The sequence below is a fragment of the Plectropomus leopardus genome, chromosome 15, assembly GCF_026936395.1.
Source record: "Plectropomus leopardus strain MGB_pleo_1.0 chromosome 15, ASM2693639v1, whole genome shotgun sequence".
Lineage (NCBI taxonomy): Eukaryota > Metazoa > Chordata > Actinopteri > Perciformes > Serranidae > Plectropomus > Plectropomus leopardus.
The window spans coordinates 28453765-28476601 of NC_142190.1; the positions used below are offsets into that span (position 1 = coordinate 28453765).

At 37.1% G+C, this 22837-nt stretch overlaps 1 protein-coding gene across 1 annotated transcript in view; it reads left to right on the top strand.

Annotated features, from left to right (window-relative positions):
- Positions 1-7: 7 nt before the first annotated feature.
- The window catches only part of LOC121952493 (roundabout homolog 1-like), a 130405-nt gene continuing 107575 nt past the window's right edge, over positions 8-22837 (top strand). Inside the window, exons 1-6 of the mRNA XM_088088277.1 lie at positions 8-43; positions 1147-1267; positions 3482-3528; positions 6821-6960; positions 14373-14511; positions 17675-17767. Of these exons, the coding sequence (XP_087944403.1) occupies positions 14418-14511; positions 17675-17767 (187 nt within the window). The 5' untranslated portion in view covers positions 8-43; positions 1147-1267; positions 3482-3528; positions 6821-6960; positions 14373-14417. The remainder of the gene's footprint in view (positions 44-1146; positions 1268-3481; positions 3529-6820; positions 6961-14372; positions 14512-17674; positions 17768-22837) is intronic.

A 22837-nucleotide genomic window follows, 5' to 3' on the forward strand; every position in this document is an offset into this window, starting at 1 on the left:
TTTTGCACGGAATTTAAACCATTGTGGCAAAGCTTCAGTCAGAGTAAGCGAACAACGAACATTTTGCTCTTGTGGCTAAAATTATGGTCGTGATAGCAGTGTTTTTAACATTCACAATTATACCTTTAGTTTCAGAGGCCCTACAGCTCGAATACAGTTTTTAAAAATTGAGAAAAATAGCCACTAACGTTTAATTAACCGTCACTGCAAATTAAGCTAGCTCACACTAAGCTAACGTTAGCATCTGCTAAACCCACTGCAACCGGCAGTGACACCGAACTAACGTTAATGTTACACATAAGAAGTGTAAACACGTCTCACTCTGTTTTTTCCAACAAAAAAGCTAAAATTTAATGAAATTGATGTATTTAATGGTTTGTTTTGTGGTAACAGCTAAAACCAGGCGTGGGCTAAGGTGGGTCTATAAGCGTTTTTTAAAAGGCCATTTTGCCACGTCACAGCAGAAATAGCACAGATGTAAATGATTAAATTAATAATGATGGCATTTCATTTAGCTGCTTTGTTTTCGTGGTCCTTGTGTTTAGGCCATGGCTTACTGGGACACCGGAACAGCATGAAGCCATCTTAAAAATTCTTAATTAATTAACCAAACACAAAACATCAGGCAAAAGGTACAGTTCAAGTCAAAACAAAACAAACAATAATTCTGAAAGCTTCAAATAAAAAACGCAGTAGAGAAATTATGAAAATAATACAGACAAATATACAGATGGGGAAATACATAGGTAAACAAACAAATAAATAAATAAGCAAGAAAAAAAGTATAAGAGGAAGAAAAAAACAACAATGGATGTACAAACATACAAATACAAAATATATTCAGTCAGAGGATTCAGGGAAGAGAGTGGCATAATTTTCCAAAAGCTTGACACTTTTATTGTTATTAAGTAATCTGGCTGAGTTAAGAGGAGCTTTCATTTCTAGACGGAAAGGTAATCTTATCAATTTCCCCTGTGCTTTTCCTACTATAAAAAGTCAAAATGTCTGTTGTGAAAAGGTCAATCTCTACCACACTCCAGTTGTTGTGAAGGTGTGTTGGCCTGTTAGCGTTGCTCTTGCTCTATATTAATTTATTGACTGTGGCTTAAAAAGATATGTTTTAATTAACATTTCTCTGCCCAACAGCATCTGTGTCTGATTTGAGCAGCTGCGGCTCAGGTGCCAGAGCAGGTCATCCTCTGATCAGAAAGTTGGCAGTTCAATCCCTGGCTCCTTCAATCAACATGTCGAAGTATTCTTGGACAAGGTACTGATACCCAAATTACTCCTGATGGCTGTTCCATCTGTGAATGAGTATGTCTAAAAACTGAGTAGCAGGTGGCGCCTTATAAGGTTGCCTTGGCCACCAGTGTGTGAATATGAATGGGTGAATGTGACTCGTAGTGTGAAGCGCTTTGAGTGGTCGAACAACTAGAAAAGCGCTATACAAGTGCAGGTCCATGTTCTGATAAAATATATATTCTCAAACGCAAACGCATAAAATTCAATACAGTTTGGCCCAATGAACACTATTGTGACAACTTGAGATACTAATTCTCCCTGCACATTATTTGCAAAGGTAAGATGTTTTTCAGCCTAACGAATGAAGAGATTCCTCTTTAAATTACTGTAATTACATACAAACAAACAAAATACAAAATACACTGTATAATTAAATACCAAAGACTCATTTAACACCATACTCTTAGCTCTATAAACACAGTTTAAAGTTTGCATGCTTGCAATGCATGTAAACTGGGTTTTGCTCGGTGGAAGTCTGGTTTAGTCATAAAGGAAAAGGGCATAGATAATGTTGTAGTATAGTGTAACATTATTTTCAAATTTAAATTATATTTTATTACTGTGTTTGCATGAGCTCTTTTTCAAGTAGTTTTACAGTAATACCAGGTGGAGGCAGTTAGTTAAATCAAAATGACAGCACACATATCTATTCTATCACAAGTACATTTCTACAAGCAAACAAGCAATATGATGCAGTGTTATATAAAAACCATTTCCATGTTCATCGTTATACCACGCATTAATTCATGACTTGACAAAGTAATACATGGTGTAGATTGTTGTGTATGTTCATGTACAGCTAATGTACATGACCCCATGCTTAAGTGGCAGCACAGGTTTGTGCAGTGTGCATGGAGATGCATACAGTATGTGTGTGATGTGTTACAGACATGTCTTTTTGGACTTTAAAGGTGTAATTGTTGAGATTGCAATGGAATGTTGCTCTTTTTATGACATAAACACAAGTGTTTCTGGAAGTTTACACTTTAACTAACATTATTGATGTTAACAAGAAATTGTCTTATGGTGATCAGATCTCTTTTCAAGAATGGACGCATTTTTGTATTCAAATCTCACTGTGACATTATCCTGTGCCTGTGTGCATTCCTCTCAGCACCTTCTCTACTGTAAGCTTTAATGGTGGATTTCTCTTCTTTCAGGGAAAATCTTTACATCTCTCACATGTTTGAGAGAGGTAGACAGTGAGCAAGAGAGGGAAAGAGAAGATACACATGTTTAAGGAGAGAAATAGGAATTTCCCACATTATACTTTCCCGCAGTGTCTCCATCTGTTCTTGAGCTTTTAATACCCAGAACTCTGACCTTGACTTTAACTCTGGAAACACCATGTTTCAGTACCTTTTCTGTCTGTCTTTCTTTCTTTTTCTTTCTTTCTTTCTTTCTTTCTTTCTTTCTTTCTTTCTTTCTTTTCTCACTTTGTCTTTATTTTTATTCCTTCTTCTTTCCTCCTCTCATCTTTTTTCTTTTCTATCTTTCTTGGCCCTCTTCATTGTTTATGTCCATTAATAGTCCAGCCGTCTGAGAGGCCCTGTCTGCACACAGGCCACTATTACAGATGAAGAGGCAAAGTGATTTCCATGTAAATGGTGTCAGAATGTCATTTTCAAGTGAAGCTGGAGAGAAAATGAATTCCTCAAGACGAGAGAGATTACCAAGGGGCAATGACACCTGGATTGTATTCTCACACATTCCCCATGCAGCTCTTGTATAATGGTCCATCCACAAAAATGGCTTTGTTTGGCTCTTTGACTGTGTCGATGCTGAAGTGTCAGTCAGCCCAACCAAAGGGGAGAAAGAAAACTCAAATATTAACATATAAATGTATGGTAATAGAACCATTTTTGATATGAGCAAATCACATTTAAACCGTGTGAGTATGAGACAGAGCATTCTTATTGAAGGGAATTGTTTCCTAATCAACTCTCAGTGGTCAAAGTGGAGTGTTAATTGGTGGTGGCCCGAGGTAAAAGATTATTTTTGGACCCGAATCGACCTCAGTGCTTACCATTAGTCTATGTGACAGGTTCACCATGCAGCTAAAGGAACAAATACTGAGACTAAGACCAATAATTGAACAGTGCAAAGACAGACCAGGACTAAGGGTCAACAGGTTTCTTTAACCTCAAGCCAAATCTGTCTTTTCTTATTTTTCTAACAGAGACAAGACGCATCATGAAAATGGCCCTTGGCAACACTTTCGCAGAGGTTAGTACAGGTTTGTTCATCATCTCACTGCTATCTTAAAAGCGGTGCTTTACCCACAAAATGACCATTTGTATATCATGTGGTGTTTCCGTGACACCAGGGCAGAGCTAACTTTGTGGGGCACTCTGTAAAGGCTTTAGCAAAAATGCATGTGTTGTATTGTTGACTGTATGAATGATACTCTGATTATACTTCACAAGCTGTGTGAATGAATTTACAAATTTGTAAATAAATGTTTTGGTATACTTTTACTGTTATTTAATGTGGGCAATATAAAGATATTATATCACACTGAGATATGAGACTATATATTGTCTTAGATATTGGATATTGTTATATCATGATATGGAATAAATGGTGTTTTTTCCAGATTCTAAAGGTTGCATTACAGTGAAGTGGTTTACTTTCCTAACTTATGAGACAATTCTACTTGTTTTGATACTTGCCTTTACCCACTCAGTTATTTTATCTACATGACTAATGATTATTAATCAAAAATTGAATTGTGTTAATATTTTTCAAGGCACCAATAGTCATTCCTACAAAATTGTCACAACAAAGAGGGAATTTGGAATTTAAAAGAAAAAAAAGAATTGTAATGTTCGAATATGTCTCCGATTTCTAGCATTAATGAGGTTTTTGAGGAAATTTAAAAATATAGAGATATAAATTGTATCTTGTGATATAGCCTATAAATATCACAGTATAATTTTCAGCCCATATCGCCCTGCCCTAAAATAAATTTGTCCTGCATTTCCCGTAGAGGCATAAATGAAAAACAAAGCTTTCTCCAAGAACTGAGGGTGACTAATTAATACACAAATGGTCATTTTGCAGGTAAAGTATTCCTTTAAGTAAGCTGATTGTATTTGGTTTTACCCTAAAAATGTTGTCCGTAGGTAATAAAGTATATGTGAAGGTAATCTGTGTGTATATATGTATGTATACACACACACACACACACACACACACACACATATATATATATGACTGTAGTTACATATATAACTACTGTATAACTACTTTAAAAAATAACTACTGTAAAATGCACTTCAGTTGCCCTATGCATACTGGAAAACTCCCAAATAGTAATGAGCTTCTCCTCATTTAATAGCTTTAAATGAATAAATTAGATTGTGCAAATAGGAAAACACAGGCCAAAAAATAATATTGCTAACAAAATGCTTTTCCACATCCAGAATTTAATATAAGTGCACAGTTATCATTGCAACACACATTGCAGTAACCATAACAATGTGTTGAATTAAATAATGTTGGTAACTTTAATGTCAAAGCTGCAGAGCTAAAATCAATTCATGAAACATAAAAGATAATGTTGCTGACATTGTGTCAGTGTTGGAACACTGAAGAGACAGCAGTGAAAGGGAAAACAGTTGAAAGGGAGGCAGTAACAATGATGAAACTAAATAACAGCAAGGAGATATCCTGGATCCTCCAAATACAAAACATCATTTTTTATGATTGGCTGTCACATTCTGTCCGTCTTTGTGAATCTCACCTTGAACAGAAAGTGACTTGGTATTTTGACCTGTTGAGTAACGTTCCTGCAAGAGAAGACCATGTTTCCTCCTGAGATCATTATCTCTCCAATGTCACACTCACAAGTGTGCACCTGTCAGCATGATAGATGAGCATGATATTGACTTGAGGTTAATTCAAAGCCATGCTGGTGAGTTAGACAAAGCATCTCGATAAGAGCGCTGTTGATAAGAGCGCACTTGAAAAGAAAATGTTTTGGGTCACATGCCCTGATGCCCCCTAAAACGGCATCAGACTATAAATGTTGCTCCATCATTTTTTTCTTTAGAGGAAATGTTGGTAAGAATACCTAAAAGCCAAACAGCTTAATGTTTACCTTTGTGGATATCTAAATGCTCTAACCTCTTTGATGTGTTTGTGTCTACAATATGGTGCAGGTCTCTGCATTTACAGTCAGTAATGAGTACACATTTGACTCTGGAGATGAATATTCCTGTACATGGACTGAACTTTTAATAGAAGAATCAAGAGAGTAGACAGGCTTATAAATTGTTTTCATAACAACAGTTATGAAACTACACTTTTGCTTTTTTGGCTGAATTGCATGTAACACAGCTGTTTAGCTCTTGCGTATTTGCCTGATTTTGTGCAATCCACAAGGCTCATCACACGGCTGTATGGTAGACTGAATAGAATAAATAGCTGCAGTGCAATGTTGTGGATCAATTCTCCTTTTGTTACACACGTCATTACACAGAAGAAGATGCATGCATTAGTCATTGTGGACATTGTTTCCAATAAAATAAATAAATAAGTCAATTTCTATAAACAGTAATTCACTGGATGTGTGTGAGCTTGGCATGCAAAATACACAGAGAAGATTGATAGACATGCAAGTCAGGTGGACTGCATAATCCAACATTTTTTTGGTGTAAATGTGTTTGTCTTTGCTATCTCCATGATGAATTGGGTGTTTTCCTGCCATGTGGCCCATGCATGCTACATTTTCAGCACCCCCACTGTTTAAACCTGAATTGGAATAAGCAGGTAGCAAACAAATGGGTGAAACCAATTTCAGTTTCACTCGGTGAAAGAGACAGAGACAGGCTGGTTTTGCTGCAGGTGAACGTAGACCCTGTGGGATGCTATTGCAACAACACACTCTGGGATTCTCTACATATTGCTGCAGCTAGTTTAAGCTGCAATGCCTCATTTGGAACACCATCAAAATTATAGATTGCTTTAGACTCCACATTGTGACAAACTGTTGGTAATGAGAGCTTGTTTTGCAATACAAAGTGTTAGAAATAATGCCATAAGTAGTGTTGCTATATTTAAGACACTCCGTCTGACACTCTACAAATATGTAAATTTATTCAGAATTCTACACTTATTGAAAGCATTTGGAATAATCTTCAACATGTCACATATTAATAGCGCAGTCCACGATTTCCCCGATGAGTATAAAGGACAGAAAATTGAAAAATTAGGGAAAAAAAATCTTGTGTTTTCATAGTCTGACAATAAAAATCGAAATGCAAATTTCTTCGTTGAAATTCTCCATTTTATACCGTCCTTGAGTGTGTGAGATGTCAGGCTTTATCTGTAAGAGTAAATTGTGTGAGTGCAGCCTTAGGACCCTGAGGATATTGGACCTAGGTTGCTGCAGAGGTAGCTTTGTGATTTGTATGCACCCCATCTGATAGCGTCTCCTGGATCACAGATGGATTATTTAGGCTTTTCCTACGGCATAGACTCCTTCTTTTGATTTTTTCCTCTGGTTTTTTTACAGGTCCGCATTGTATCTTCCTTTTTATTCCTGTCTCTGCTTTCATTGTTGAGCACTTGGATGCCTCAAAAAACACACACTGACAGAGATTTGGCTTTACTGGAGAAAATGGAGCAATAATGCTGGAGGAATAACCTGGAGGGGTAAGTTGTAAAGTTGTACTCATTCATATATTAGTGTGGCTTTGTTTGTATCTTTACAGTAGTAATTTTACTATTGTGAGTGCACATGTTTTCGGCATAGCTGGCTTCAGAGGGAATTGATTCCTCTCCCTGCTCATTGATTCACACAGGAGCAGATGCTGTCCACGTGCTGTGTTGCTGAAAGTTATCTGTGGCTTACGCAAATTTGTAGTGAATGTTATTTGTATTCTGATGATCGCATGTTGTCAGACAAGTAATAATCACAAATGCTTCTACCTAATTCCTCCACATTTGTGATTCCATACATTTACTTTGACCTGAAGGAAGTTAATAGTCTAGTCCTTTTTCACAACATGATCATATAATGTTTTCATGTACTTTGTAATGAAGATATAAAACAAAAACGCTCAGTTATGACGAAAAGATATTGCTGATTAATCAGACTGTAGTGGAATGGAACACAGTGGCATGCATATATTTCATATACTAAGAATGTATTATAGATTTATTTTGAAAAAGGTAAAACACCTCACAATTTGTATTTCTGCAAAAACAAGGTCTTGAGCTTTCTCTCTCTCTCTTTCTCTCTCTCTCTCTCTCTCTCTCTCTCTCTCTCTCTCTCTCTCTCTCTCTCTCTGTTCTTAAATTTATTTCTCTAGCTTCTGGTCCTGAAAATCCTTCAGTGGTTTTGAAAACCCTAAAGGGATTAAGCTATGGCTGTGTACAAGTAACTATTGCTAAAATTACATTCAAGCAAATCCAAACTCATATCTTAAAGGATCACTTAATCTGGAGGATTTACTTTATTTGGCTGCACTATAAACTCATAAAAGCATTGCCCTTGACTCTCTTTCATGGCCAAATAAAAGGAAGGTATGAAGGTTACTTTTAAATAAACAGTGGCGACGAGCATTTAACAGTGTTGTTCTGTGAGCGATAGCTTTTACAGAAAAATCACTTGCGAAGTGGAGTGGAGTCAGTGGATTTATTCCCTGTTAAATCCCTTAATCTTTAAATGCCTTTAAGTAGGCCTGAGGTGTTTATCAAGGAGGGAGGAAACAATGGTTTGCTGCAGTAGGCACCTTGCTGTGTGGTGATCAATATTTCCTGTTATCTTTATCATATGTTTATATACGGAATAACTGTGATGTCACGCTATTTTCTGCACTGTGTTTCTTTGATAGCATCTTTGATAAACCAAATATACCCGCACAGAACCTAAGCCATGTACTGCAGTGGACAGGGGCCCCAACAATACTTATTTTACCTAAAAATACCCATCTTAAAGAAGAAATATCAGTTTTACTGTACACTATGAATATTTTTACCTCTTTACCTTACACACTGACTAATCAAGGCAGGCATAGACAAGCAATTTCTGAATTCTATATAAAAAATAAAACATTAATTGCATCATATAACAACAATGAATGATCTTTTATTTTTTAGCAAATAGCCAATTTCAATTATATTAGCTTAGCTCCACTACCAGTACCCTAAAAGGCCAAATCAGCCGTTTGGCAGAGCATGTTTTTTAATAATCTTATTTGACTCTATTAGACTTGTATTTTTTGTATGACGTGACATAAATGTTGTTTAGTAAGACCTCTGATACTTTAACATGTTGAATAAATATAACTACCTTTGAAAATCCCACCATACAGAGCCGTCACGTCTGGAGTGATTTTTTGCTTTTTTGCTAACTGAAAAGGCAGACCGCTTGAAGACACGGTGACATCTAGTGAATTTTTTTTTTATCATAACATACCTAGACCGAATGGTATAAATGGCCCAATCATGAGTTAAATTCAACACATTTTTCATTGAGATGTAGTGACTCAAAATCTGCTTTACAAAACAGTTGAGCAGGATGTTAAATGTTTAAAAGTGTTGAGCCCTACCAGATATGCAGTATATATTCTTCATTATTTGCAAATGCAGCTAACCGCATGTTTAGTTGTGTTGATGCTGATATATCATGGTCATTCATCCTCTGGGGCCAAAGGTCACTGTCCCTTGTGGCTAGTCCCTTGGATCATGTGTTACTCCTCAGGCTAGTTTTTCCTCCTCCACAGTGCCCACTCAGCCGACTCTGACTTGTTACTGTGATCCCTGACAGGGCCCCAGACATTACCTCTCATACTTTTAATATCCTTTGTCTTGCTCTGATAGCTCCAGTAATGCATTGCAGTGGCAGTGATGAAAGGCCCATATTTGTCTCCCCATCCATTTCCTCAAAAGACACAGCCATATGTCAGCAATAACTGCCAGGTGTTGATAAGAGCTCTTCAGTCCTACACAAGGAGAGAGTACGCCTTGTGTAATGTTGAAGTATGTGATGTATGACTCTACTTGATTGACAGTAATGTATGCTGGTGGTTTGTGTGTTGTGCGTACATCAAATATCTGCCTTAAAAGCACAAGCCTCTTCCTCTATACCTCCATACCTCCCTCTGTGGCTCTGATTTAGACTCCAGTTAAAATCAGAGGAGAGAAGTCAGTGAGTCATACTTCCTGGTTGTGCCCCCCTGCTTTCACCCTGCACCCCCACAGTGTTGTCCAAGCTTCTGATTAACCATCACATCTAAGTCTGTGCATCGAGATGTTTGACTTGTGTAAAAATAGCCAAACCAAAATAACATTTACATGTAAGGGTCAATGGAGATATTAGTGTTTCAGGGCCAATACTGATTATTAGTAGTTAAAGAGACCGATAACCGATATTTGGAACCGATACGAATATACAATTAAAATGAAAATCTTTCTGTCAGTATTTATAATTTTGAATATAACAAAATCCAACACAAAACTAAGTTTAAATACCTTTAGCAAATGTTTAATCAAAACTGAAACTTTCAACATAAAATACAGCAAGTTCCCAGCAACTTTTTTTTAATAAAGTCAGTTCCCTGAGGTTTTACAAAGTAAAAGTTCCTCCCATGCTACACTTTGTTTGCACTTTTTAGTTAATTAATTTTATCAGCGATCATAAAAATGAAATGGCAATACAGATAATCATCAAAATGGCAAATATTGGCCCCAGTAAATGGCCAGGGTGTTAGTGTTATATTCCTGCAAATGCTACAGGTGCATTGAAATATGCCTGCTTTTGTGTGCGATTTGTGTTCAAAGTAAATATTTCTGTTGAATTAAAGCATCTCCCACAGCACCTTTTGACACAGCATACTTGGTATAACATATTGCATTGCACGTATCTGTCTCTGTGAGTACAGGGGATTGAATTTAGGAGGGAGGAAAGATGGGGAGGGGGGATGCTTAACGCTGATTCTGTTCACGCTCCAGTGCCCTCTACAGTATGTGATCTGTCTGCTGTGGTTTAGGGGGAGCTCCTGTTCTGTCTTATTGACAATATGTTAGATGGTAAGCTGTGATTATTCCCCAGTAGACAGAAGAAGGAAGAGGAAATCAGCACTCCTGTCTCCCATGATCTGCAGGCTCTACCCATTAGCTCAGAGCAGATGACTCTTAAAGATATTTTATTGTCATTTCTTTCAGTATGGGCAACTGCATGTATCGAGTGTAAGTGTAGCCTGTGTTTGTCCAGCTATTACATCAGCAGCTACTGTATATGACACAGTGTGATGTACTCACAGAGTGCATTATAACTCCATTATACTAACACTAATGAGACCAACAGAAAGGTCATTGGAAATGCTCAATTCACTGAATGCACACTGTATACAAGAAAGCTTAGAAAGCCATATGTATTGACTATATACAGAAAATATTTACATAATGCACCCCTGACTTGTTTTTTTCACTAGATCCATCCCTTTCTCAGTATTTTTAGATCAGGGTTTGGATGTGATTTTCCACTGGAGTTATCAGCATATTACACATACACCTCGGTGCTTTTTTCTGTTTCACTCATATCTTTTTTTTTCCTCCCACTGGCGTATTTTTAAATTACATCTTGGATATATTGTGTTTTTTTTTTTTCGTTTCTACACCCACTTTCTGCCTCTCCTCTCTCTGTATTGCCCATAAGATATGTTAGATAAAACTAAACAATGCAATGATATTATTACCACCCACATTTAATATTCAGTACTCTACAAAATGCAATCTTCGGTGCTCATTAGGTTTTGATTCATCCTTGTGGAGATGTTTGTGGAGACGTTTGTAACAGCAGATTTCAATATGAAGGTTATTCGTATTCTATATTATATTAAAATGTAATATTATTGTTTCTGGCTTTCACAGCTTTTGAAACCTCAGCATCTTTCTATATTGGCCAAATACTGTGAAATCTCAGCAGAGGTTTTTTTAGCAATCAAGTTTTTATTGTTGTGTCACTCATATAAATGTGACAAGCCTGCACTGACTCACAAGAGTCCTCAAATTATGAACCCGACTCAGAATGCAGAACAGACTATAAATTGTATCATCATTATCATAAAGTATTTCACTGCTGGAACAATGGTCTTTTCATGAACCTAGCCTGTCTATGCAGTGGAAAAGCACAGCTACTTCTTAATTCTGCTAAACGACCAAAGAGAGCAGATAAAAAGGGCTGTGGCATTCACTTTTGCTCAAGAGGTAGAAAACGTACAACCACTAGAATGCACTGCGGTGCACTGAACCAGTAAAATCCCCTAATAGTGATTAACATAATGCTAGTTGCCCATCAGAAAACAATACAGCATCTGGGTAATAACAAACAATCTCATTATACAGTTTAATGGAAAGTTAAAAAAATGTTTCTGATTGAACTTGCCCTCCACTTTTCACAATACAGGAATCAGTAAGGTTCCCACTTTCTCTTCTCAACAGTGTCAGGGTTTGTGCGGTCATGAAAAACCTTGAAAAGTCATGACATTTGCAAATAGCAATCTCCAGGCCTGGAAAATTTTTGGAAAATTGAATATACCCTGAACATTTTGGAGAAGTCACGGAAATTTGTTTCACAAACCTGTATAATAATACATGGTGTGTTCAAATACAGGGAATTACAAAAAAAACAAAAAAACAATTAAATCTGTTTGTACAGCTTCTGGCTGTGATAAATGGTGTTATTTTTTGTGGTTTCTAAAACATGCCTTCAGGTTAGGAAGCTATATTGTCTTTAAAAATAAAATTAAAATAAAAAAAAAAAATAAAATAAACATGCCTTCTAATCCTGTTCTGAATCCACCATTAAAAAAAATAAAATAAATAAAAATCAAAAAAATATTGGTTGTGTCAGGGAATGTATGGTCTTTAAAATTGGCCTCAAAGCCATGGAAAAGTCTGAAAAAAAGTAATGGGTAAATATGTTTATGAACCCCACAGTATATAAAAATATGTTTCTGTAGATATTTTAGGCTAGAAATAGACAATGCAGTAAATAAGAGTCTTAGTTTACATTTGATCAGCAATGCCTTGATTTTCTGTTTGATCTGAGTTTGGAGGAGAGAGAGAAAAGCTCTCTCTCTCTCTCTGTCTCTCTCAATCTGCTTCTCTTTGTGTCTATGTGGTGGTGGACAAACAAAAATGAGGAAGTACAAGAAACAACGTGAAAGTTTGCCCAATAAACGCATCAACTAGTGGGTTTTTCGCTGGCAAATGAGCATGGAGATCTGGGCACTGGCAAGCTCCTTTATACTCCTTCACATAGATATGATGCGAAGCTGTTGGAAAACTTTAAGTGTCCCTTGAAATTGTCATATTGTCTTAAAGTCATATTTGTAATAATCACAACAATTAATTATAGTATTCCAAGTATCAAGCCTTCTTTTGTAGTTGAAGACATCAAAATGAAAAAGCCATGCCATTCTTTTATTATCTGTAAAGCAAAATATTAATTTTTTTTAGCCATGACAATAACAAACAAAAACCAAACCCAAAACATTAAACTTGTAAAATAACATCTTCCACTTCATATACAGAAAACGTAGTTGCTTTAACTTCCAGAAACTGACAACACATCACTAGTTAGCAGCTAAATCTCAATCACAAGTTTTTGGCATATTCACCATATTGGCTGTTGGTGTGCATTTCTCCGAACAATTAAAGTGGCTCATGGAGTCCGTGGCCACAGGGTGCCAAGACATCCCAGGAATCTGGCCGTCTATCAGACAGCCAGGATGAGTTGCAAAGCTGTTTGTACCACAGATGGCTGATCAGTACAACTGACTTCCTATTCCTCCCGCCTGGCGCTGTCAGCGTGTCTCATCACCATTCCCACTTGAGAGCAAGGGTGTGTGTTTTATGTTGTGTGTGCGTGTGAGGGAGTGTATTTGTTTGGGCGGTTAGGTTGGGATGTGCAGCAGGTAAATGTGAGCATGTTTGTACGGTGTTTGCCTTGGATTATGTATGAGCACATGAAATTTTGATGGAGCGCTTGAACACAGAGCGTACACACATACACAGTTTTGCACAAAGCGCACAGAGAGCGTGTTTAAGATGTGTTGTGGAAGCTCACTTGTGTGTTGGAGCTGTGTTGGAATGTAGGAGAAGCAACAGTGAAGCCGCAGTGATCTGCATTCCCTCGGTATGTGTGGATGGATCAGACTGAAACAGACAGAGTTTGCCTGCATGCTGGATGGGTTTCAGAGGAAAGTCCATCTGTCTTCCTCTCCTCTCTATAGTGGAATCTCACACAGGAACATGGTTGTATATAGTGCTCGCCAGCAGGGTAGATGGTAGAAGAGCAGTTTGTGAAATTTCACAAATTGTATTTAAAAAATGCTTGCTATATTAGGAGTTTATTTTGGTTATACTAGCATATAATCTGGTTTTCTGCAGATCCTTAAAAAGTCCTAAAAGGCATTGAATTCATTAATGTGAAAAAAAAAACTTCAAATCTAATCTTTCAAAAGTCTTAAAAATGCCCAGGAATAGGAAGTAGGATTTTATAAATATTTTTTTTTTCAGATTTTGCATTGTAAAATATCAAAATAATTGGTAACATCAATTTTTTTTATGAGTAATTTAATAAAAATTCCTCTTCTTAAACTTGTCATGATGGGAATCTAAGCAGTTGAATCTCACATGCAAAGTGAAAAAAGAAAATCGCCAAGAAAATTGGACAAAAGTGCCAGATGTTCCCCCCTTTGATTGGTAAACCTAAAAGATACTTTTTGTGATAATATAATAAATTCATTTTCCTCCGTGTGTTCCATGTGTGACATTTCGTTTTATGTCATACTAAACACTTGGGCAAAATCAAAATTGTCTTCCTTCAGTTTTGGTTATTAGAAAATTAGTCTTAAAAGTATTTCCAGGTGGCATTAAACACGTCTTGAAAAGTCTTAAATCTAACTTGCCCTAAGCTGGAGGGCCCCTAGAATAAGCCTGCTGTTTTGTTTACTGATCTTTTTTATTTCTCCAGTATAAATTCCACCTCCTTTTGTAACCCTGGTGTTTGTTATGTCATAAAAAATTATAAAGTTTATGTCTCTTGGTTCCAGGTTTGTTTGGGCCTTCTTAAAGGCAGCCTGGTGTCATTGGGGACCATGCTGGCGATACAATCACCCGTCACCTTCCTTCTCATTAGCCTGCTCTGTGACAACCAGCTGCAGCAGGGTCACGCCATGGATATTTTATCAGGTGAGAATCTCTTCTCCGACCAGACCCAATGACATAGTAACATCACGAGCACTTAGTCTTTCACTTTTCTTTCTTTCCTGATGTGCTGTATTAATTATTGTTTGTTTAAGATAGGACTTCGACCATTAATCTGTCATTGCAACCTGTGGTGCAAATAACCTTTATTATATTAATATTATTATCATTATAAAAAAACTGCATTAAAGCTGTAGTTGGTAACTTTTATAAAAGAATACATTTTATTCATATTTATTGAATTGATTGAGAGTAGTGCATAAGGCCGACAAATCTGTGAAAAAAAGTTTCTCTCCCTCTTTGTCGTGCTTTTTGCAAGAAACCACCACAACTAAACCAAACAACCAATTAGAGACGAGGAATTTCTTTCACAGTTGTTAATCACTGCTAGTAAACTGCAGTCAAACTAGGCAGCGCTGATCAAGATTGCCTATTTCTCGCCACAAGTATTTCAGAAACATACTTAAGTGCACTGCATTACTATAACATGAAAAGGTTGTGACATGCCAGTCATGTTGAAAACAATCATGCCACACTGAAGCACTGCCCACCGTCCATTGCAATCTTTCAGAGAGGCAATTCAAATGCAGAATCTTGATTCATATTTGATCAGTGCCAAGGCGTACAGTTTGACTGCAGTTCAAGAGCAATGACTGACATGACTGCCAGCTGTGTTAGAGACTCCTTGGCTATGATTGGTTATTTCTGTTAAGGTGGATTCTAGCAAATGCCATTAAAAGCACTACCAGGAGGCAGAAGAACATGAATTTTTCACAGAAACTCCATCTGTCTCATGTACTACTGTGTAAATATAGTGACAGAAAGTTATTTTTATATAAGTCATCAACTAGTGCTTTAATTCAAAAATCCTATTTTTGTGTCTGCTTACAGGAGCAGTTTGCACACTGCAGACTTTTCAAAAGGCTGACAGACTTTAGGAATTTTCAGTAATACAAAGATGGAGTAAGTTTCAGACCATATGTTTAAACACTTGTTCCCATAAAATAGAAAAGGCTAATCTGACACATAATACCTTCTCTACCCACTTCTTTGCCAACTTTGGGTATGTGCAGATGAGAGAGAAATGAGGAAAGACAAATGTACAATACTGTTTTAAAAGTAGGATATTAGCACCTTGTGGGTACAGTTATGCTGTCCTCTTGTGGCTAAAACCTTTAAAACACAGAGCTCAAGATATGTATTTATTTATTTTTTTGTGAAATAACCATGAAACAGTGCACCCCTGATTTGTTTTTACCTTGACCTGAGCTCATTTATTTCCCTCTACCTTCATTTATTCTAGAAATGACTGGATTCAGTCATGTGTATGATGGTAAGACACATAGAGTAAAAACTGTCAAGTGTTATCTGAATGGATGATCATAAGAGAGGTTTAATGTTTCACTTAATAAGGTAATTGTCAGAACATACAATGTCATGTCTGGATTGAAGCTTGGGTTGCGGCCATAGCGTTGTTGAGGTCCTTTAAAATTTTAAGCATTCCACTGGACATAACAATTAGTGCAGTTCTTATTTCATTGTTTATATGGCTCCCTCTGGTGGTGTATATCTAGATAACATCCATGACTGTCAACCACAGCCAAGCACCCAGTCAGTGTAAAACATTGCTACAACAAAGGACACTTTATGTTTGGTGCATGTAATCATTTGATTTATTAGTATTGTGCATAATTTACATCTTTCATCAATAATATGACATGAGTACTCTAAACTTTGCTGTTTATTGGTATCTCAGCTAAATTTCCCTGAGCTGTCTGTAGTGTCACATTAGATTTAGTTTATGTTTACACAGAGGAGATTACATTCTTCTTGTGACTAAGATGTTAATGTGTTCATACACTTCACCTCTCTCTGTCTGCATGATTAAATTTGATCACACCCCGCAGTGTTGGCAGTCCCAAAAATTGCTTCCAGAGCAAAATGTATTCAGCCAGTGGCAAGGGAAGTATCTCTTTACCTTCATTAATTTTTAAAACAGTCACAAACAAACTTCCATTGCTGATTCATCAGCCAAATCAATTTGAGTAAAGGACCATATTTTCCCATGTTTTTGTGTCTAATGGAGTGACAAATGGAGACAACCACTTTTGAAATTGGTCTAGTATTGAGCAAGAGGGTTGCAGCTGGCAGCTTCCTGAGGTTTCTACCATTGTTTCCCCCTGTTATAGTTTTTTTGGGGGGAGTTTTCCCTTAGTCACTGTGATGCTCTGAGGACAGAAGGATGTTGTGTGCTGTAAAGCCCTCTGAGGCAAATTATGATCTGTGATAATGGGCTTTATAAATAAAATCGCCTTGACTTCACTTGACTTTTTTTTGCCACTGATAGGCTCAGAATGATATTATAAGTGTTTGGCAACATTATGGAAATAACCCTGCAGAGACAGACCTCTTCTCAAACCCACCAGACTCCATTTAAACACATAATATTTTTTATCATCGTAATTCACACACACCCATTCAGTGTAGGTAGAAACAAAATACAACTCACAAAAACAGTCTTAGGTTGTCTTTCTGCTATCACCAACTTGGGTTTGGTTGAAATAAACCCTTAATTCAACCAGTTAGATGTAAAATTATGCTGGCTCTCTACACACTGAAATAACTGTTTATTTAAATGGAGTGTGGTGGGTTTGACAATGGTGATTTCAGGGCTATCTCTGCATAACCAAAAAGGACATTACTCTTTGAAAAAAGGCTGATCTCTGTAGGGATCCATTCCATGATGTTGTTAGACACCAAGAATAATAATCTGAGAGTCAGTGGCTAAAACAAACACTATTTAATGGATGTGAAGTGATTTGATTAAAAACATCAGAAAAAAGGGTCCAGGTCAAAAAATACCAATGTAACCCTTTAATAATAGTAATTTATAAATCTGTCAGTCAAACTAGCAGCGAGTAATAAATAGAAAAAAAACGAACCTTGAACCTAATAGTGTAGAAAAGTTACTATTCAAGCATGCCTGTTGTTTTCCTTTTTCTTCACCATGGCTTTCCCTTTCAGAGCTCCACAACTTTCATCCATTTAACAGATTTCATAGATTCCAAGCTGCACATAGATAAACTGAGGTATTATTTTACGGAATTATTAATTGTGTAAACCACTGTTGTTGTCCGCGTGCAAACAGATCCAGATAAACACAGAGGGAGCCATGAGGTCATCTTCCAAACACCTGCATCTGAACCAGCATCTGAACAAGACAACAGCCTGGGATACAAAGGTATGTCCAAAGTGCTAAATGTGATTGTAGCAATTCCAGGTGATAGGAAAACAATAATTATTCTTCCCTTTAACAATCAGCTGGTGAGCAATGATGTGTTGATACAGATTAGACCTTTCAGGCTCTTGTCATGCACCATTGTGTTGGTACTACAGCCTATACTTATGTTTACCCAGCAGAGGGTGTTCTCAATCAATCTTACAGCAGTACATGTAATTTTAGAACATTTTCTAATGTTTTAGGTTTTGTTTTACTTCTAGGAGGTGTGCTTTTGCCTTGGTGTTGTAAAAGGATTTTAAGGAAATGTCTGATATAAGCCTAGAGAAAGTCAGCAGTCAGTAAACTGGTGCTCCAGGTTGTGCTGATTCTGTATTTGTCCTTTGAAAGATACAGTGTTGAACCCAATTCCCAGGAAGAGGACTATGTTTCCTTTTGCTGACAAAGACTCTAATACCACTTAATGCCAGTTCAGCAGCTGCAGACCTCAAGTGCTGTGTCCAAAGCCAACACAGTTCAATCCCCACTCCCTCCGCTTTGACATTTTATGGCGAGGGCTCTGACTTTGGGATAGAACAAAGCTAAACGTTTAGGAGCTTGCCTCTCCCTATGGCCTCTATGGCTTTGGAAGATGACAATATAAGACTTCCTGCACAGTCTGTCTGACGCCTGGTTCAAATTTAGGTTAACAAGAAGAAGAAAATGAGATGCTAAAATAATGATGTTTTTGGCCTTTTATTTTTAATGGCCAGCATAAAAGTGTTTTTCATGGAGACTAAATTGGAGCTCTCACTAGTTTCTATCTGACATTTGGAGCTAATGGCTGAAAAAGGAATTCTTGATCTGTCTGTTTCCTTTCACAAGATAAGAAGCCTATTTTTTTCCTACCTAAATCTTTGTGGCCCAGCAGGGGAAAAAAGATGACAGTGAGAGTGTAAGAAGTTGAAAGGATGTCCAAGTCTTAACAACTGATAAGACCATCTGGGTGTCTGCCAGTTTGCCAATTTGGAGGATGATCGAGAAGAGCAGAGGCATGTCTATTGCATCAGCTTTTCGTACTGTTTGATGGTGAACGTGAAGGCTGTCTCTTATTTTGCTTGAATACTTTGTATGACCCTGAGCAACTGAAGTGATGTGCATTGAGAGGTGCTGACAAATATGCAAAGATATAAATGAGTGGAGGGAAATGAAAGAGCCAAAGAGCTGTCAGAGGTAATAAGATGAGTGAGAGTGGAGAATCGGCATGGAAAATAGAAGGCAGAATGTGGAAAAAAATGTAGTGAAAAATGAAGCAAATGACAGTGATGTGTCACATTCACAAATACTCCGCTCAGCTCTAGTTACAGGTGTGTGATATATATAAATATACTTGATTTATCGTGACTTTTTTCCTGTGGGATGTATAAAAATGACTACATCGTGATCATATACTCTAGTGTAAATTTTCATGATGTTTATTTAAGCCACTGTGTTTTTGACCTGCTTCAACATTTTGGTTCTCTCCTATAGCTCAGACACACACACACAAACAAAGAAAAACTCACAAACATGATGCATGATACACACACCCTTTTGCTCAACCAGACCACTTTCTCCTGAGCAACAGTGTTTGAGCAGACGAAGCGTGTATTTTCGTATCAGCAAGGATCCAGAACACAACTATTTAGTCCCAACCATGGAGCACTAATGCCACTTGCAAATATTGTTGATGTATGAACTGGAGAGCTGCTAGTTTGTTTGTTGTGTGAATAATTCCTCACGTTATAAAGGGCCACGGTTTCAGTTCAACTTTATGGTAACTGATAACGGCTAACTGTTGACCACAAGACACTACTGGTCCGAGATGAGCTGGCTGCTTCAAAATAAAAGTACCAGTGGTTCCGTTTTGATTTATTTTATTACAAAAATACTTTATTTACCTTTATTATAACAATACTTTGTTTAACGTTATTATAGCAGCACTTAATTTAACTTTAACAGTTCTTCTTGTACTTAATTAAACTTTATAACAGTGCTCTGTTTAACTTACTGATAACAGTACTGTATTTTATTTTATTATAAAAGTACTCCATTAAACTTTATTATAACAATATTTTTATTTAACTTTATTACAAGAGCACTTTATTAAGCTTCATAACAGTTTTTTTTTTATCTAACTTTATTATGGCAGTACTTTATTTAACTTTATTATAAAAGTAATTTATTTGACTTAATTATAACAGTACAGTACTTTATTTAACTTTATTATAGCAATACTTTTTAAAACTTTATTATGACAGAAGCTACTTTACTTAACTGTGTTATAACTGTAGTTTAGTAGGAGTAGTTTAGGGGAGATTCAGAAATATTGAGATATTGGACAAAAAAATAAAACCTGTCTGTATTTTTTCCTGGACAAAAACAGTCTATAGTGACAAATAGAGGACATGCTAAGGCCAAATTTGTTTGTCTGTGGAGGCTCCAAATTGTTTATTTCTTCATAAATATTTTTTTGGATTTGGCTTTGTGCTTTTTTGGAGATATTTCCTCCCTTGGCTCAGAACCAGTTAGAGAGCTACTTTGGTGTGGAAGAAATAAATAAAAATAGGTCTCAGTACTTGGCACCGTCTCCTTAAAATCCTTGCCATTTTTTGCGCTGTGTTGTCATGAAGACGTGCATGTCTTTGTGTCCATTTTTCACCATCTGTTCCTGGAAATATTGGTGTTGGAGATGCTTTGGATTGCGACCAATTGTGAAATGGACGATAGATCTGACAAACCCTGCATTTAGCTGTGTGCTGCACCTGTTGTTATGTTGAAGCCACACGGGCATAAAGCAAGAGCCCCACTACTGAACCTCCATCATATCATTATTTGGGCTTCAGCCCTGCTGTGATGATAGCTAGTGTATACCTGCCAATGTTATAAAATGAGACTAATTATATAGTCATTATATGACCAAGACCATATTGTCTTCTACAGCACTATGGTACTGTTGCAGTCATTTAGTCTCCACCTGATAGGCAGCCAGAGAGCCATATAATGGTGATAATATTGACTTGGAGGGAATAGAAAGAATGGGGACAGAGACCCCTGTTGATTGTTAGGGAAACAGAAACACAATAGTGATATGCAGCAAAAAATAAAGTCTGAATAATAGGGGGAATGTGAGAAATACAGCACAACTGTCTATATTCAGTGTCATTGTGTTGCTGCAAACATGTTGAATAGGATATACAAGAAAAACATGCGAGAATACAAAGAAAGGAAATGGATGGTGTTCTTGAATGAAAAAAAATTGAGTGCACATTTTATAAAGGCAGAAATGTGCTCATAGTGAGACTGTAATTTCCCATATTTTACTGGTTGTTTACCAACCATGATGGCTCAGCTTAGTGCAAGCTCCATTCAGAAGAGCCACCAGTGGTCCAAAATGGGCAATTAAAGGATTTGAGGCTAGAGGTCAGGGAAGGCCAGACTCTGTTAAATGCGACTTAAAAAACCAGAAGCATCACTGTTTGTTCTGTGGCGTGTTAGTGACACAGAGTGAATGAAGTTTGTCTAAATGCATAATTACTGTCTTGTTTCTTGTGTTACTAATTTTGGTTCAACGTGTGATGGAATTTTAAAGTGTGTGCTTTTTACTGTGGATATTATGCATGGACTTAACTTAATATTTTTGTAGTGTTGTGCAGCTTGTCTTCTTGTTCCACTGGGGGATTGGAAATAAAGTGGTGTGGGCAGAATTAGGACACAAACTGATTTTTTTAAACCTTGAATATCCCCCCATACACATACGTACACATAAAATGGACAATTTGTAACAGCTGGTGTTATGTTACATAAAGTGAAATACCACCAAAATTAAGAATTCTAATGTTATTTCCCTGGTCTAGGAAAGTTTGGTCAATATTTGTGAAAATGAGCAACTCACTCAAACTTGTGATGTCATCAAGTTTAAAGTCTGGAGCTGCTCTATAGACAATGGATTGGGGATTTTGTGGACCCACAAAATGTTTATTAATACCCAAACGAGCTTTATTCTTTTGTGGTGTTCTCAGTTGTGAAACAGGGAATGTACCCATAAACTCAGAACATTCCTTTGGGCTGTTCTCATACCCCTTTTCCACCAACATGGACTCAATTTTGTTCTGGTTCCCATACCTAATTTCAAATTGTTCAGAGCATTTCAACCAAAAATAAGTTGGTTCAAAAACGGAAAGGTTGGCTCTAAGCTTGAACCAAAAAAAAGCAGGTTGTCCTTGACCTGAAGTGCAAACAGTGACAACATCTGTGGCCATGTCATAATCCACTGATTGGAAAGAGAGGATGGAGAAGGTATGTGAGAAATCGTCGGAAATAAAGCTTGTGCAGTGGCTTCATTAAAAGTTGGTCCTTGCTTTTTTTTTTTTTATAATAAAAACAAATATCTCTATTAACAGAACAAAAGTTCACTTGTAATCGATGTAATCCACAATTTTGTTTCAAATAGTTTTACCATTGTGCAATGCCTTCTGTTGATGACCTATCCTTGACAACAATGTCTCAGATCTGGCGGAAACTGTACTACTATCTGTACAAACTAAACAAAAGTTCCCAGTTAATAAATGTGATCTGCAATTTTGTTACTCTCGTGTACTTCCATTGTGCACTATGCAACGCCCTCCGTTGATGATGACAAATCCTCAGTTTCAATGATTCTATTCAAAACTGATGCAAAAGTGGACTGGTTCACTAAATAGCATTGAGGTTCCAGGAATCATGAGCAGATCCAGTTCAAGATCCAAAGCTCATTTGTGGAAAAGGGGTATTAGCATCACCCATAATCATCCACCCATCCATCCATCTATCCATCCACCCATCCATTTTCATCTGCTAATCCGGGGCTGTTTCAGGGGGGCAGCAGGCTGAGCAACGCACTCCAGATGTCCCTCTCCCCAGCAATACTTTCCAGCTTCTCTGAGGGGACCCCAGGGCATTCCCATGCCACATGAGATATACAGTATATAATCTCTACAGCGTGTTCTGGGCCTGCCCCGGGGCCTCTTACCAGTTGGATGTGCCCGGAACACCTCTAACAGGAAGTGCCCAGGT